The sequence below is a fragment of the Pristis pectinata genome, chromosome 6 (genome assembly GCF_009764475.1).
Source record: "Pristis pectinata isolate sPriPec2 chromosome 6, sPriPec2.1.pri, whole genome shotgun sequence".
NCBI lineage: Eukaryota > Metazoa > Chordata > Chondrichthyes > Rhinopristiformes > Pristidae > Pristis > Pristis pectinata.
In genome coordinates this window covers 52,252,781-52,271,055 of record NC_067410.1, presented here as the reverse complement: position 1 = coordinate 52,271,055, position 18,275 = coordinate 52,252,781, and the positions used below count along the sequence as shown (strand labels likewise).

At 43.7% G+C, this 18,275-nt stretch overlaps 1 protein-coding gene across 4 annotated transcripts in view; it reads right to left on the bottom strand.

The window, feature by feature from the left end:
- cacna2d2a (calcium channel, voltage-dependent, alpha 2/delta subunit 2a) overlaps positions 1–18,275 on the bottom strand; it is a 602,032-nt gene that overhangs the window by 181,585 nt on the left and 402,172 nt on the right. For all 4 annotated transcript variants that reach the window (XM_052017908.1, XM_052017909.1, XM_052017910.1 and 1 more), the window contains 4 exons: positions 10,304–10,435; positions 9,718–9,775; positions 2,563–2,613; positions 1,590–1,689 (listed from right to left, as the gene is read on the bottom strand). In XM_052017908.1, coding sequence (XP_051873868.1) covers positions 1,590–1,689; positions 2,563–2,613; positions 9,718–9,775; positions 10,304–10,435 — 341 coding nt within the window. The remainder of the gene's footprint in view (positions 1–1,589; positions 1,690–2,562; positions 2,614–9,717; positions 9,776–10,303; positions 10,436–18,275) is intronic.

Genomic DNA, 18,275 nt, shown 5'->3' with positions numbered 1-18,275 from the left:
CTGCCACCTATGCCCATCCACATTTCCTTGAAGTCAAAACTCTTCAGAAATCTTTCCTGCCTGGGTCAATATTCCTTATTCAGGTGGATTGGAGCCCTTTTGTTGTTAAGGAAACATTGCAGCAGGTCAGTTTGGAGTTAATCATACTTCTGTCAAGAGCTTTAACAGATTGACAATTGCAGCAGTAATCAGCTCTCTTTCTGTTTTTTTAAAGCTGATGGTTTGGCATCAGAAGTGTGAAATGACTTTTGTGATGTGGAAGATATGGGCTGAGGAAAATTTATCATAGCTACTCCAAGCAATGTGATCACTTAATATCCTGACTGCATGACATTCAGCCACATGAAACTTGATCTTACAATGTTAAGTGTGTGAAAAATACACTTAAGTTAAATTTGTGATGATATCTACAACCAGTGCTGTATTTAAAACATAAAGCCAAAGGCCTCACCAGCTGAGCACTTTCACTCCTGGTTTTGCTCCCAGTTGTGTTGTGTGAAGAGCCCTCAAACTGAGAGGTAAACCAAGGGGGAGACTGAGGGTGGAGAAAGGGGAGGGGAAAGGGGGAGTGAGGGAAAAAGGGGAGAGGATGGGGAAAGGGGGAGAGGATGGGGAAGAGGAGTGATGGAAGGGGGGTAGACTGAGGGAGAGGAAAGGGGGAGTGAGGTTGGGCAAAAGGGAGACAGGGTGAGGAAAGTGGAGTGAGGGAGGGGAAAGGGAGGGAGATTGGGGAAAAGGAGTCCGAGAATGGGGTGAGGGGGAGAAAGGGAGTGATCGTGGGTAAAAAGGCACCAAGGAATCCATCCCTCCATCTTGTGAAACTCCTCATTGCTAAATCCCTGAATGCTAAGATTGCTTCATCTGCCCTGCCTTCCCGATGACATTATGGCCAGTTAGGGCTCTCTGGTGCAGGGCGTGTTCAAGAAGCATCCCCTGTTTCTGGGGAAAGCCTGGGTCTAGATACTTCTCCAGCAGTGAGCTGCTTGTGGACAAAGCTCAACGACGGGCTTTTTTGATGGCTAATAGCAAATGCTGACTTTGGAATTGACCGCAGGTTAAGCCAAGCATCCGTGTTTTGGGTTGTGAAAACAGCCAGAGTGTTTGACGTTTATGTATGTCTCCAAGCTCCAAAATACCAAAAAACTATCAAACACATTTAAATCAACTCAATTAAAACATAAAGATAAAATGTGAATTATAGAGTGGCCTCTCTCCAGGGGAATCTGCGGTCCCAAGGGCTCCACTTTGGGAACCACTGGTGGCCAGCGGTGGGGTTGTTCCAGACATCCTTGTCTGCTTCCCCACACAAACAGGTGAATGTCGGTGGATGTGCTGGTCGTTTTGTGCAATATTGGATAGAGGTGGATATAACTAACAAGATTGCTTCCTGAAACTATGCCTCAATCAGTTGTGGAACTTCCCCATATTAACTGATCAAAGTTTTTAATTGTGTCTTTTTTTGATTTCAGAGTAATTAAAATTAGACTGACATCACCTACATCAGCTGCCAAACCAAAGTCAGGCCATCTGTGTACAGGATAGACACAGCATATTCAGCTGGGTTCTGCGGCCTTGTATCCAGTACTTACTGAAGCAACATTAACATAGTCATCATCAGATAGTGTGTCCAACATCTCAGTAACAGATGTCTTCATCAGCTTCAGCGTAAGACCACTTACACTGCCGCTCCTGAAACAAACAACACAGTGATTCTTCAGAGTCCAGTACAGACACAGGGATACTGTCATATAAAGTCAGTCCTCCCCCTCCACACACACACACACACACACACACACACACACACACACACACACACACACACACACACACACACACACACACACACACACACACACACACACACACACACACACTCTACTTAAACATACACAACAACCACACCAACACACACAACCACACTCTTTCCAACCCCACCAACTAAGCCAATTTTGGATCCAATTTGTCAACTTGCCCTAGACCCCATGAGCTCTAATCTTTCTAATCTTTTGGACCCTCCTTCCCTGTGGGATCTTGTCAAAGGCCTATTGAAGTGTATGTAAAGCATACCAATCAAGATATTTTGTGAGCTCTTCAAAAAACTCAATTAGTCATACAGAATCTCCCACCAACAAATCCATTACTGACTTTCCCTCATCAACTCTCGGCTTTCCAAGTGTTTTCCAATAATTTCCCTACCACTGATGTTAGACTCACTGGCCTGTAATTACTTGGCTTATCTCTGCTTCACCTTCTTGAACAAAGGAACCACATTTGCCGTTTTCCAGTTATTTGGCACCTCGCATATTTCCATCAGGACCCCAGCAATCTCCTCCCATAGCAGCCTGAGATACATCTCATCAGGCCCTGAGGATCTATCCACTTTTATGCCCGCTAGGGCAAATAATACCTCCTCCTTTACAGTCTCTAATGTAGACAGAGTTATGCAACACTGCATATGCAGCATTAGTGAACTGCGGTGGTGCTATTGCAGTTCAATAGTGCTGCATATTGCAAGGCACTGCAGGCATGTCATAAATGAAGAGCAAATTATTCAGTACTTACACATCCACTATAATCATCATGTCCTTTGGGGAGGAGGCACCTTGGATATACCTGCAATGAAATGGAGCAGGAGAACGCAAGTTAGTCTCCAGTGCTTGCATTTTAATAAGAGCTGAGCAAATCATGCGTGGTGATTTTTAGTGAAAGGTTCTAGAAGGGAAACAAATTACTCTCTGAAATAGGTTCAACTGCTCCACTGAGGAATATCATAATAGTTTCTCCTCCCAAAACAGAATCAGTGGATGTTGCATCATCACCAGAAACATACCACAGATCCTGCTTTAATTCAGCAAACAACGCAGTGTGATAAAATAGTGAAACAGTTCCATTAGGATCTCACACTTCAACAAAATGCACATGGATGTTCATCATTAACACTGAAAGATAATCACCTGGGACAAATGCTGTGAAAAATGGTCCAAATCAGCTCCTGCAGTTAGAAAATATAATTGAAAGAAACAGACTACTGGGCTAGATATTTGTTCACCCTGTGTAATGCTGTGTGTATCTGTGTGTACGGAAAATCAGTGCCCTCTACAAATGCATGTCAGTCTGTACACAACATACGCCTTCTCTAATAACCAGGCCATGCACACTTCATTAGCACTGACAAGGCCATCCAAGGCCCTACTCCACTGAGAGCCAAGATCAGAGGTTAACTTACCAGGGACAGAGACGTTGTCAGCACTGGCAGGAAGGAACACTTTGAACATCTTGGCCGTGATCCCATCCTATCCCGTCTACCTGCCAACCTGACTGACAAGGAGTTGAAATGGCCACGTGCCAACTGAAGGACAGCATGGTCTGGGGAGCAGATGGTATCCCTGCTGGTTCTAAACCTTGGTGGAAAGGAATGTCACTGACAACCTCACCTCCCACATCTGGAAAGAGAGGAGGACATACAAGGGATCTCAGTGATTGTGGCTGTGTTCAAGGGAGAAGACAAATCTGAATGTGGTCATTACATCAGGGCTTCCTGCCATATGTCCCAGGGAAATTCAATACCAGGACCCCCCGAGTGCTTCCTCCCAGTGGCTGAAGAGCTGCTCCTTGAATTGGAGGGTGACTCCTGTTCACTGTGGATATGATTGTTACTGTGCAAAGACTCCAAGATTAGTGCAGGGACCAGCCAGTCACTATACATGGCCTTCAATGACCTCACTAAAGCCTTTGACTCCTTCATCCAGGCGAGACTGCACAGCAAACGAGACTGCATGTGGCATGTCATCTCCATCTTATGCCTGTGACCTGAAGGAATGCAGCCAGAACGTAACTGGCTCAATCCAGTGCAGACTGGTGTCAAACCTGACAGCGTCAACAGGAAAAATGACCCATCACAGCTGACTGGAGAAATTAGAGATAGTATTAAATCCAAGGAAAGCTTTATAAAGTTACCTTAAATAGCAGTAGTCCTGAAGATTGAGAGCATTTTAGAAGTTAGCAAAGGAGGAGGTAGACGATGAGAGTAGGTTGGCAAGAAACATAAAAACGAACTATATGCAAAAAGGGAAAGTCAACATGGACAGAGATGGAAGAAGTTATAATGGTGAATGAGGAAATAGCAGGGGAATTACTCTGTAAACATCTTCACAGATAAAAGCACAAAAAACCTGCCAGAGATACAGGAGAATGAAGGTCTAGTGAGAATCAGGATCCAAAGGGAATAAATACCAGTGAGAACAAGAGAAGCTGGTGACTCCGAAAGCCAATAAATCCCAAGGACCCACATCTACATTCCAGGGGTTGAAAGAGGTGGCTCTGGAGATAGAGACTACATTGGTTATCATTTTCTGAGGTTCTATAGGTACTGGAATTATTCCTGGAGATTGGAAGACATCAAATGTGACTCCACTCTTTCAGAAAAAAGGGAGAGAGAAGACAGGGAACTCCCCACCAGTTACCCCAAATTCAGTAGGAGTGAAAACTCTTAAAACAAAGAATATAATAACAGAACACCAAAAGAATAATAAGGTCGAACATAATCAGTGTGCATTAATGAAAGGAAAGTCATGTTTGACTAATCTATTGGAGTTCTGTGAGGATGTGATTACTACAGTACATGAAGGGGAACCAGAAGATCTAGTGTATTTGGAGTTTCAGAAGACTTTCAGTGAAGCTCTGCACAGGAGCTTCATCAACAGGGTCAGAGCTCATGAAGATGAGGGTAACCTACTGACATGGATTGAGACTTGGTTATCAGAGAGTGGGATTAAACTGATAGTTCTCAGATCAGCAGGCTATAACTAGTAGCATACCACAGGGATGGGGGTTTGGGGCGCAGTTATTCACGATCTATATCAACAATTTGGCTGTGGGGACCAAATATCATGTCCCCAAGTTTGCTGATGATACAAAATGAAGTGTGATTGTGAGTAGAGGGGCAGGATGTAAAGAGCTTCAAGGAGATATGGACAAGTTGTGTGAATTGGTGAGAACATAGCAGCTGGAATATCACAAGGAAAAATGTGAAACTATCCACTTTGGTGCACAAAGGAGAAAAGCAAAACATTTTTAAAATGGTGACAGACTGTCTTCAAGAAAGTCTAGGTGTGCTTGTACACACATCAGTGATATGTGCAATTACAGCAAATGATTAGGAAAACAAATGGTATGTTGGCTTTCATTATGAAAGGATTGGAGTACGAGAGTTACAGAGTATAGAACACAGAAACAGGCCCTTCGGCCCACCAAGTCCACGCAAACCAAAGAGCACCAATTTACACTAATCCAACACTAATCCCATTTTTTTTATTCTCCCCACATTCCCACCAATTCCCCCAACATTCTACCACTCAGCTACCCACAGGGAGCAATTTTTAATGGCCAATAACCTACCAACCCGCATGTGTTTGCGATGAGGGAGGAAACTCACATGGTCACAGAGAGAGAATGTGCAAACTTCACAGAGACAGTACCAGAGGTCAGGATTGAACCTGGATTACTTGAGCTGTGAGGTAGCAACTCTGCTACTGTGCCAGAGTGCCCCCTCCCAAGTGAATGGTGTTGAATTTATTAAAGAAGACAGTGCAAGAGGCTCTGGCTGATTGCCTCAGGATCTATTTCTTCTCAGAAGTATTACACAGACAAATCAGTGCACTGAAAATGGAATGAATTTTTGAGTTAGCAATCAACATGATGACATAGTCATACAATGCACTGCCCCAACTAATGAGTTTTTAGGGAAATAAGCAGACAAAAGCACAGTGGCAATTAATGCCAACAGGACATTCAAACTATAAAACTATAAATTTGAACAGATGAAATGATGCATGGGTCCTGATCAGACTGCACCTTGAGGACAGTCTTTAGTTCTGGTCACTGAAGAACATGGAATTCCTTGTTCCCCGATCTCTTAATTCTCCTTTCCCCCTTGTGTTCCATTACTTAAAGTGTTGACCCAGTGACTGGCATGTGATCTGAAAACTGACAACTCTCTGTGATTAATTAGCAGAGATTTGGCATTCCTACTTGGCTAAGGATGGCAGACTTCCCCTGGTTCATCAGTGAACCAGATGAGGGGTTTAATGACAATCCAGTAACTTTTGGAATCATCATTACTACAGCCAGTTGGTGCTTTCCAAATTATTAACTGAACTTAAATTCCTCAGCTGCCACGGTGGGATTTGAGCTCAATCTCTGGATTGTTCATCTTAACCTTCTGCATTACTAGTTGAAAACAAAAAAAATCAAATTCTGGAAATCTGAAATAAAAACAGAAATTGGTGGAAACACCAGGGGGTCAGGCAGTAGCATCTTTCCACACACCTCCTCAGCATTACTATTCCGATAACTGCGGTACAGCCATGCCCCATGACAGGCGACAAACAAGCAGCTGTGCGGAGGTTTGGCTGATAACTCATAATATTAAGCAATGACATTTTAAAACATTTGTAAAAATTACAATAATGATTGTAAGGCTAAGAAATAGGTCTTTGGAGTCATAGAATCATACAGCACAGAAAAAGGCCCTTTGAGCATCAAGCACCCATTCACACTAACTCGACACTAATCCTGTTTTATTCCTCTCCACGTTCCCATCAATTCCCCCCAGATTCTACCACTCACCTACACTGTTGGGGTAATTTACCTAGTGGTAGGTTATGTGGTCAATTAACTTACCAAACTGCATATCTTTGGGATGTGGGAGCAAACCCGAGCACCCGGAAGAAACCCAAGCAGTCACAGGGAGAACATGCAAACTCCACACCGACAGCACCTGAGGTCAGGATTAAACCTGGAACTCTTGAGCAGTGAGGCAGCAGCTCCACCAGCTGCACTGCTCTGCTGCCCTCTAGAGTTCTCATTCAATTTCCAGTGCAGAATGTGAGCACATAATGTGGATGGAGTCATAAGAGTTATACGGCACAGAAACAGGCCCTTCGGCCCAACTCGTCTAAGCTGACCAAGCTCCCTGCCTGAGCTAGTCCTGTTTGCCTGTGTTTGACCTATATCCCTCTAAACATTTCCTATCCCTGTACTTGTCCAAGTGTCTTTTAAACATTGTAACTGTACCCACCTCTACCACTTCCTCTGACAGCTCGTTCCACATATCCACCATCCTCTGTGTGAAAAAGTTTCCCCTCAGGTCCCCTTTAAATCTTTCCCCTCTCACTTAAACCTATGCCCTCTAGTTTTAGATTCCTCAACCTAGGGAAAGAACTGTGACCATTCACCTTATCTGTGCCCCTCGTGATTTTATACACCTCTATAAAGTCAGCCCTCAGCCTCCACTCCAAGGGAAAAAAGCCCCAGCCTATCCAGTCTCCCTTTATAACTCAAGCCCTCCAATCCCAGTAACAATCTTCCAGCTCTGGACAACGTACATGTAAATCTCCCCTGTATTCTCTCTATAATAATCACATCTTTCCTGTAATGTAAAAGCAAAAAAAAACTGCAGATGCAGGAAACCTGAAATAAAAACAAGTGCCTGTCTAAATGCCTCTTAAACGTTGCTGTTATATCTGTTTCCACCACCTCCACTGGCAGAGTGTTCCAGACACCTACCACTCTCTGTGTAACTTGCCCTGCACATCTCCTTTAAGCTCCCTCCCTCCCTCAACTTAAACCTATGCCCTCCAGTATTTAACATTTCCACCCTGGGAAAAAGATTATCTATCCTATCTATGCCTCTCATAATATTATATACTTCTATCACCTCAGCCTCCGACACTCCACAGTAAAGAATCCAAGTTTGTTCAACCTCTCCATATAGCTAATACTCTCTAATTCAGACAACATCCTGGTGAACCTCTTTAGCACTGTCTCCAAAGCTTCACATCCTTATTGTAATGCGGTGATCAGAACTGCGCACAATATTCCAAATGTGGTCTAACAAAGTTTTATATAACATTAGTTATTTTGTTATTTTCACAGTTCCCACATATTTGCCTGTGTACTTTCTATCTCGCTGTGACTATTTCCATTTCATCCACTGATCCCAATAAGTTAAGTCCCAATGTGGACAAATTGTAACTTTGTGTTCCAATTGATCCTCAGCTCCACCATGTTGGGGATGGATCTGCTGAACAGAAGTATTGGGATTCTCGTGAGTGCTGCTGTGGATCTTCACATCCAGGGAAAATCCCTGAAACCTGCAGGTACGTCAACTCAGTTCACACATCAACATCATCGAAAACAAGTATTTATATCTAACCCTTTCGCAGCGAAACATCCCAGTGAGGAAGTAAAGGGTTAAGAAATTGTGACCGTACATATAACTTATGAAAAAAATACCACGCACGCAAGCCCCTGACTCAAGACCAGATGGTGATTACTGTGTCTGGAACTTGATTGTAAGCCAATTATACTAAACAATAAGTGTGAGGTTTTGTCCTAAACAATGAGTGTGAGGTTTGTCTTAAACAATGAGAGTGATGGTTGTCTTTGTATCTTAGGCTCCCCAATTGAAATCGGTGTAGTCGCATTGTTTAAGTGTGTGACAAGGACTGTATAAATTAATGTCTGCCCCTCTGTATTGTGGAGACCTCCGATAAAGACTCTGCACGAGAGTCGGGAGAATTCTCCCTGGCAGTATACTGCTAATAAACGCGTTTTAACAGAATTAATCCATGGCACTGTGTGATTTTGCAGCAGGCAGGAGTAGGAACTTAAAATTGGGATAACACTTTTATATTGAATAGCCTATTATAGTGAATTTGACATCATGTGAGGAGAAGTTGGGGTAAATCGGTTCCAAGAAGGAAATCGAGAACATTGGACCTAGGAAGGTGTAGCATGCAACAGAGGAAGCTGGGTACTGCAGAGGGTTAGAGGAGACTGCAGTTACAAATGGACTTTAAAACAGGGATTATGATTGCAATCTGAAGGTTTTACCAGATGAGGCACCACTGGAGGTCAGTGAGCTCACTAGAAATGAGTGGGTGGATCTTATAGAGTCATAATGTTGTACAACATAGAAACAGGCCCTCGGCCCACTGTGTCTATGCTGACCACCATGCCTACCTATACTTACCTCCTTTGCCTAAATTAATTCCATATCCCTCCATGCCTGTCCAGATGCCTCTTAAATGTTGTTACTGTTCCTGCCTCCACCACCCCCTCTGGTAGCTCATTCCAGATGCTAACTACTCTTTGTGTGAAAATTTACCCCTCAGATCCCCACTAAGCACCTTCTTTTCACCTTAAACCTATGCCCTCTACCATAGGAAACAGACACGGATTAACTTCTCTCTCTATGTCTCTCATAATTTTATATAACTCTATCATGTCACCTCTCAGCCTCCTTAGCTCCAGGGAAAACAGCCCGACCCTTTCCAATCTCTCTTAATAACCCAAGCCCTCCAGTCTCGGTAACATGAATAATTCTCTGGAGTACAGACAGAAGGCTGCAATTTTGGATGTATCACCTTTTAGCTAACATATTTTCATATTTCTTTATGACAGACATGAAGGCCATTCAGCCCTTCAACTTAATGTTGGCTCTCCCACTAATTTTCCCTGTAACCTTTCCTCCCCCCAGCTCCCGAGGTCAGGATTGGTTCTGGGTCACTGAAGCTGTGAGGTAGCGGCTCTACCAGCTGCTCCCCTGTGCCTCCCATTAATAATATAATTCAGCATGACGAATTCACCATTATTCAATGTCATGGGCATGGGATAATATTTGCAGTGCTCAGTCCCTATTAACCCCTCACTCACCAGGGTCTCCGTCGTACATCATATAGATCAATCTTATTAGGAAGGCCCCATGGAGTTGCTGTAAAGAACACAAAAACAGTTACAAAGGTAAAGATTTTGGTGCTATGGATGAGTGAATAAGCACATTCAAACTGTGAACGGACACCGGGTTAATTCCATGCCATGTTCCATTACAATTCTTTTGATGAATTTTCAGTGAAGGATTTTTACTGCTGGTCAAAAAAAATGGGTGGCGCAGACTCGTTGGGCCAGAAGGGCCTGTTACCACGCTGTAAATAAAATTTTAAAAAAATTTTTGCTCAGTGACATTCCTGAATTATGTCAGGTCAGGCAGAGCCTTGGTCAGATGTAAGCGTAAATTCTGTTAGGTTTAATTCTCAGTGCAGAACCTCCCTCCAGGACAATTGAGGGCAGAGGCCAGGTCTCGCTTTTCAAGGAATTTCTGTTTCATTTTCTTGACTCTACAATCTTCTAAATTAATGGTGAGAATGTGGCCAAGAGGACCATGAGAAATTCAGTAGGGGAAGGGCACTGTTTACATGACAAGGCACTGACCTAATTTTATTGTCTCATATTGCTGACATACCTGGATAATACCTGGTGACACCGGTGGCACTTCCGAAGACCTGCCAGAGTAACGAAGGGTCCTCTTCTCGATTGCGCTTGAACACATCCTCAAGGGCTGCTGTCCAGTTCAACTCATTGAGGATAACAGTTGCTGAAATCATAAAAGACATTGGAAGTGCTGAACCAGCTGATAGAAACCAGAAACAATGATACATGGATAGCAAAATTCTTACACCACTCATTCACTGATGACAAAAGAATGCATTCTGAGGTTGTCCTAGTACAGTTCTAGGTTCTGATACGTTCTACTTACAGTAACAGTTACAGGAGCTTTGAACAAAGCTGTTTATTTTAATTGACTGTAACAGCAAGGAAGTCACAACATCTGAAATAATTCTATCACTATGCCCTTTGACTGTACCACTTATAGACTGTATCTAGGTAATGAACGGGTTCTGTGTTTTACAGACAACCACAAGTCAATTTTACCTGTAAGTCAGAAAATACACAAAAGTCACTCGATATGGTAACCACACCTCCACAGTATTGTAATGAAGGGCATCGAAAGCACTTAAGACTAATAAGAAAGAACAATTACTCAAAGTGGCGAGAGGGTAGAAACTAGTTCTGCTGTTCATACAAAAGAACATTTCTACATACGTCAGACTTTTGAATTTAATAATATTATGGGAGCTTGTTCATATGTAGGGCTGTCCATAAGTCAGGCATTTGTAACCTGGGGACGGCCTGTATTCATGTAACTACAGACAAATACAACACAGACATCATTTTCAAAAGGAAACAACTTTTTGTATTGTGCAAAACAATCATAATGAATGAGGTCATGTGTAAAGTAAATAGAATTGTCCTGGTCCAACCAGGTGGACGCTATGGTCAAGAAAGCACACCAACACCTCTACTTCCTCAAAAGGATAAGGAAATTCGACATGTCCCTGATGACCCTCACCAATGTTTATAGATACACCATAGAAAGCATCCTACCCAGATGCATCACAGCTTGGTATGGCAACTGCTCTACCCAAGACTGCAAGAAATTGCAGAGAGTTGTAAACACAACCCAGACCATCACACAAACCAGCTTCCCATCCATGGGCTCTGTCTACACTTCCCGCTGCCTTGGGAAAGCAGCCAACATAATCAAAGACCCCACCCACCCTGGACATTTGCTCTTCTTCCTCCTCCCATCTGGCAGAAGATACAAAAGCTTGAGAACATGTACCACACCATGCTCAAGGGCCGCTTCTATCCCACTGTTACCAGAGTCTCAAAAGATAAACTCTGGATCTCCCAATCTACCATGTTGTGGCCCTTGCACTTTATATTGTCTACCCACATTGCACTTTCTCTGTAACTGCAACACTATATTCTGCATTTTGTTTTCTTTTTACTACCTCGATGTACTTATGTACGGAATGATCTGTCTGGAGAGCATGCAAACAAAAGCTTTTCACTGTATCTTGGTACATGTGACAATGATAAACCAACACCAATACCAATATTTACTGGCAGCAATGTGTGGAGCCTCAGGAGATGGGGGAGATCTTAAACAGTTTTTTTGCATCAGTATTTACTCAGGAAACTGGCATCGTGGATATGGAAGGAAGGGAAACAGGCAATAGTGTCATGGAACATATAGAGATTAAAGAGGAGGAGGTTCTTGCTGCTTTACAGCGAATAAAAGTAGATAAATCCCCCAGGCCTGATAAGATATTTCCTCGGACATTGAGAGAGACTAGTGTAGAAATTACAGGGGCCCTGGCAGATATATTTAAAATGTCCTTAGCCATGGGTGCGGTGCCAGAGGACTGGAGGGTAGCTCATGTAGTTCCGTTGTTTAAAAAAGGATCTAAAAGTAAACCAGGTAATTACAGGCCAGTGAGCCTGACATCACTAGTGGGTAAGTTATTGGAAGGTGTTCTGAGAGATCGGATATACAAGTATTTGGATAGCCAAGGGCTGATTAGGGATAGTCAGCATGGCTTTGTGTGTGGTAGATCGTGTTTAACGAATCTTGTAGAGTTTTTTTGAGGAGGTTACCAAGAAAGTAGATGAAGGAAAGGCTGTGGATATTGTCTATATGGACTTTAGTAAGGTCTTTGACAAGGTCCCACATGGCAGGTTAGTTCAGAAGGTTCAGACACTAGGTATCCATGGAGAGATTGTAAACTGGATTCGAAATTGGCTGTGTGGGAGAAGACAGAGAGTGGTAGTGGATGATTGTTTCTCAGACTGGAGGCCTGTGACTAGTGGTGTGCCTCAGGGATCTGTGCTGGGGTCATTGTTGTTTGTTGTCTATATCAATGATCTAGATGATAATGTGGTAAATTGGATCAGCAAGTTTGCTGATGATATTAAGATTGGAGGCGTAGTGGACAGTGAGGAAGGCTTTCAAAGCTTGCAGAGGGATCTGAACCAACTGGAATAATGGGCCAGAAAATGGCAGATGGAATTTAATGCAGACAAGTGTGAGGTGTTGCATTTTGGAAGGACAAATCAAGATAGGACATACACAGCAAATGGTAGGGCACTGAGGAGTGCAGAGGAACAAAGGGATCTGGGAGTTCAGATACATAATTCCATGAAAGTGGCATCGCAGGTAGACAGGGTTGTAAAGAAGGCATTTGGCATCCTGGCATTCTTAAATCAAAGTGTTGAGTATAGGAGTTGGGATGTTATGGTGAGGTTGTATAAGACATTGGTGAGGCCAAATTTGGAGTATTGTGTGCAGTTCTGGTCACCTAACTATAGGAAGGATATTTGTAAGATTGAAAGAGTGTAGAGGAGATTTACTAAAATGTTGCCGGGTCTTCAGGAGTTGAGTTACAGGGAAAGACTGAACAGGTTAGTACTTTATTCCTTGGAGCACAGAAGAATGAGGGGAGATTTGATAGAGGCTTACAAAATTGAGGGTTATAGACAGTTAATGCGAGGAGCCTCTTTCCACCTAGATTATGAGAGATAAGTACGAGAGGACATGGCTTTAGGGTGAAAGGGGCAAGGTTTAGGGGGAACTTCTTCACTCAGAGTGGTGGGAGTGTGGAATGGGCTGCCATCTGATGTAGTAAGTGTGGGCTCACTCTTGAGTTTTAAGAATAAATTCCATCAATACATGGATGGGAGAGGTCTGGAGGGTTATGGACTGGGTGCAGGTAAATGGGACTAGCTGAATACCATTTTGGCACAGACTAGAAGGGCCGAATGGCCTGTTTTCTGTGCTGTCGCGTTCTATGGTTCAATCAGAGAATTCAGAATATTGTCCAAGATTAGAGAATATAGCCATCAGACCATCTATTATTTCAGAATATGAAGCCTGTTTTTTAATTGCTTCATACTGGGCTAAGTGGACCTGGAGATTCACTTGCTCTCAATCACGAATATTGAAACAGTGCATTGCCCAGCTGCTGTTTGAAAAGAATTCCTAAGAATGTTAATTTTCAAATACAGGTGCAATTTTAACAAATGCTTCCTCTCTGGGGAAGTGGTGCAGTGATGAGAAAGCCTCCAACTAAATTTCGTGAGCAGCTAGCACTTCACCCAGTTGTGACAGAGAACTCCAGCCCTGAGGAGGAGCTGTGTGATTCCCACACAACACTATTATAAGGAGGGAGGGAGCTGCCCCCAGCTACTGACTGATACCCTGAAATGTCAGTGCAGCAGGGGCTGGCACATGTTAGGAGGGTCTGAACCAGGCGAGGAGTGTGTGGCAGAGGTAGTGGGCCTGCTTAGAGCTTTCAAGAAGGGGATCGCTTGATATTGCGTTTTGAGTGACAGTCAACAAGGACAATTAAGGACAAAAGGCACAGGACCAATTAGGGAAAAGCACAACAGGGACGATTGGGAACATTCAGCAATGAGCTAATCGGGGCAGTCAGCTAAGGGTTAATCAGGGAAAGCCAGCATGGAACTGATCAGGGCTTGTCTAAATGGGGTGAATCAGGGTGAGTTAGCGTGGGGCTATTCGGGAACAAGGGAAACTAAGCAGAGGGTTAATCAGAGGAACAGCACTGAGCTAATCAGGAACATTCAACTGGCACTATAAGGGAGAGGCAGTGTGGGATTAATCAAGCACTGTAAACACAGGGTTAATCAAAGATAGTGTGGGACTAATCAGGCACTCTAAACATAGGGTTAATCAAAGAGGCTCAGTGTGGGACTAATCAGGCACTGTAAACACAGGGTTAATCAGGGAGAGTCAGCATGCAGCTAATTAGGGAGTCAGTGTGGGACTAATCAGCAACAATTAACAAGGGACTAATCAGGAACAGCCTAAAACTGGGCTAATCAGGGACAATAAACACAGGACTAATCAAAGAAACCAAGCACAGGATAAATTCAGGGGGAGCCAGCACGGTGCTAATCAATGCTGATCAGCAAGGAGTTAATTCGAGACAAAGAGTTCGGGATTAATCAACACAGGGCTCATGGGACATTCAGCAATGGGTTAATCTGCGGCAATAAATGTGGATTAATCAGCATGGATAATTAGAACAGGGTAAATCAGGGATTGTCAACAAGGGGCTAATAAAGAATTATTAAAAATGGGATTAATTTGGAACAATAAGTACAGGAGTAATAAGGCATAGTTAGCATAGGGTAGAATCTGGAACATTTGACATGGGACTAATACGGGACAGTCAGCAGGGGTAATTAGGGACTGGCAGCATGGGTCTGACTATATTCAGTGCAAGACTGATCAGGGACAGGGTGCACGGGTCAATTGGGGAGAGTCAGTACGAGGATAGCACAGATGGAGTTAATTGGGGGCAATCAGTACAAGGGTCATCCAGTATAGAATCAATTTAGAGCTAATATAAAGTCATAGAGTCAGAGAGCAATACAGCACAGGTACAGGCCCTTCAGCCCAATGAGTCCATGCCGACCATGCTGCCCACCCACCTAGTCCCAATTTCCTGCATTCGGCCCATATCTCTCTATGCTCCGCCCATGCATGTACCTATCCAAGTGCTTCTTAAATGACACTATTGTACCTGTCTCAACCACTTCCTCTGGCAGCTCATTCCATATATTCACCTCCCTCTGCATTGGAAAAGTTGCTCCTCAAGTCCCTTATAAATCTTTCCCTTCTCACCCTAAATCTATGCCCTGTAGTTTTGGACTCCCCTACCCTGGGGAAAAGACTGTTACCATCCACTTTATCTATGCCCCTCATGATTTTATAAACCTCCATAAGGTCACCCCTCATTCTCCTATGCTCCAAGCAATAAAGACCTTGCCTGGCCAACCTCTCCCTGTAACTCAGACCCTCTTGTCCTGGCAACATCCTAGTAAAACTTCTCTGTACTCTTTCCAGTTTAACCACATCCTTCCTACAACAGGGTGACGAAAAATGTACATAGCACTCCAAGTGCGGCCTCACCAAGTATGAAGTCTAACCTGAAACATTCAGTAAGGGATTAGTCAGGGAGAGTTGGACAAGGGTGGGAAGGCACAATCAGTGACATGGTGAATCAGGCACAAATCAGACTAATCTGGGACAATGAACATGGGGACGGTGGACAATGACCACAGGCCTAATCAGAGTTTTATAAAGCTGCAACATAACTTCCTGACTCTTGAATTCAATGCTTTGACTATTAAAGGTAAGAATGCCATATGCCTTCTTTACCACCCTATCAACATGTCGAGCCATTTTAAGGGTCTTGCCATTAACTGTGTGCTTTCCCTTCACATTTGATCTCCCAAAGTGCAATACCTCACACCTACCCAAATTAAACTCCATCTGCCATTTCTCCACCCATATCTGCAACTGATCTACATCCCGCTGTATACTTTGGCAATCTTCTACGCTATCCAGTGCCACCAATCTTTGTATCATTTGTGAACTTACTAACCCACCCATTCACATTTTCATCCGTCATTTATATATATCACAAACAGCAGAGGTCCCAGTATGGATCCCTGCGGAACACCAGTAGTCATGGACATCCAGCCAGAATGAGTACCATCAACCACTACCCTCTGTCTTCTACGGGCAAGCCGATTCTGAACAGCCAAGTCACCATGGATCCCATGCATCTCAATTTTCTAGATGAGCCTACCATGATGGACTTGTCAAACACCTTACTAAAATCTATGTAGACAACATCCACAGCTCTACCTTCATTAATCACCCTTGTCACCTCCTCAAAAAACTCAATCACATTAGTAAGATATGACTTACCCTACAGAGAGCCATGTTGACTGTCCCTAATTATGCTATGGTTTTCCAAATGCTCCTTTCATCATTTTGCAGGGACCATTCCCTATGCAACTCTATGGTCCACTCTTTCAATTCCACCAACTATCCCCCTTTTGTTACGGCATTTTTCCTTGGAACACTGGCGATGCAACACCTGTCCTTTCACCTCTTCCCTTCCCACCATCCAGGGACCCAAACAGTCTTTCCAGGTGAAGCAGCGATTCACTTGCACTTCTTCTAATCTGGTGTACTGTATTCATTGTTCACAATGTGGTCTCCTCCACACTGGGGAAAACAAACACAGATTGGATGATTGCTTTACAGTGCTCCTGTGCTCAGTCTGCAGGGGTGACCCCAAGCCTCCTGTTGCCTGCCACTTTAATCCTCCATCCCACTCCCACTCTGACCTATTGGTCTGTGGCTTCCTGCACTGTTACAATGAGACCCGACACAAGCTTGAGGAGCATCTTCTGTCTGGGCACGTGGCAGCCTTCTGAACTCAATACAGTCCTACAACTTCATGTGACTTGATTTCTCTGCCTATATGCGTCATCCATCTGTGATATTAGCTCCGCTTGTTTGTTTGTTTTTCATTTCTTCCGTCTGGGAGTGGAGGACACCCCCAGCCTGACCTGCCGGGCACATCTTCCTGCTCTGCATCACTCCTTGACCAGATCACCCTTTTTACAGCTTATCCCCACAGTTTTACCCTACAGAGACATTCCCCTCCCCCACCTCCCTGCATCTTAACAAGCTTCTTTTATCTCCTTCCCAGTTCTGATGAAGGGTCTTCAATCTGAAACGTTAACTCTGTTTCTCTTCCCACGGATGCGCCCCGACCAGCTGAGTACTTCCAGCATTTTCTACTTTTATTTTAGATTTCCAGCGTTGCAGTTTTTTTTGATTGTTACAGTTGTACAGGGTGTTGGTGAGGCCACACCTGAAGTACTGCACACAGATTTGGTCCCATTATTTAATAAAGGAGGCAGTCCGAAAGAGATTCGGTGGGCTAATTTCTGGGATGAGAGGGTTGTCCTGTCACAAGTGGCTAAGGAAGTTGGACCTCTATTCTTTGGAGTTTAGAAGAACGAGGGGTGATCTTATGGAAACATAGAAGATCCTAAGGGGGTATCACAGGGTAGACGTTGAGATGTTTTCACTACTGGGAGAATCTTACGTGAGGGGAAACAGGTACAAGATAAGGGGATGGTTATTTAAAACAGGTGTATTGGAATTTCTTCTGGCAGTGGGTGGTGAATCTGTGGTAATCTCTGCCCTAGAGGATAGTGGAGGCTGGATCATTGGTGGGTATTTAAAGAGGAAGTATTTACATTTTTGAAAGATCAGAGAATTGAGGGCTGTGGGGAACTGGCACAGAAGAGGAGATGAGACCTGGGGCAGATAAGCCATGATCATATTGAATGGTGTTGCAGACTAGAGGGTCAGAGTATCACCCTCCTGCTCCTGTCTTCTGGTGTGTCTTGTTCCAAATTTATTGTTGTTTAACAGCTCCAGGACTCCACCCATCTGTGATTACTGCAGCAGTTTCATTAGGTGGAGGTGGTCTTCACTCGCACTCCAGCTCTGACAGGGCAGTGTACGAGAGGAGTGGTGTTTCACTGTGGGTGGTGTTGTGGTGTATACATCAGTAGTGATTAGTACAGTTGTTTTTTGCATGTTTATCTTCAATTTTACACTCATCTTCTTAATGTAATGCTTGTATAAGGAGGGACCTAGGAGTAACTGTACATACCTCCTGGCTGACTGGTGT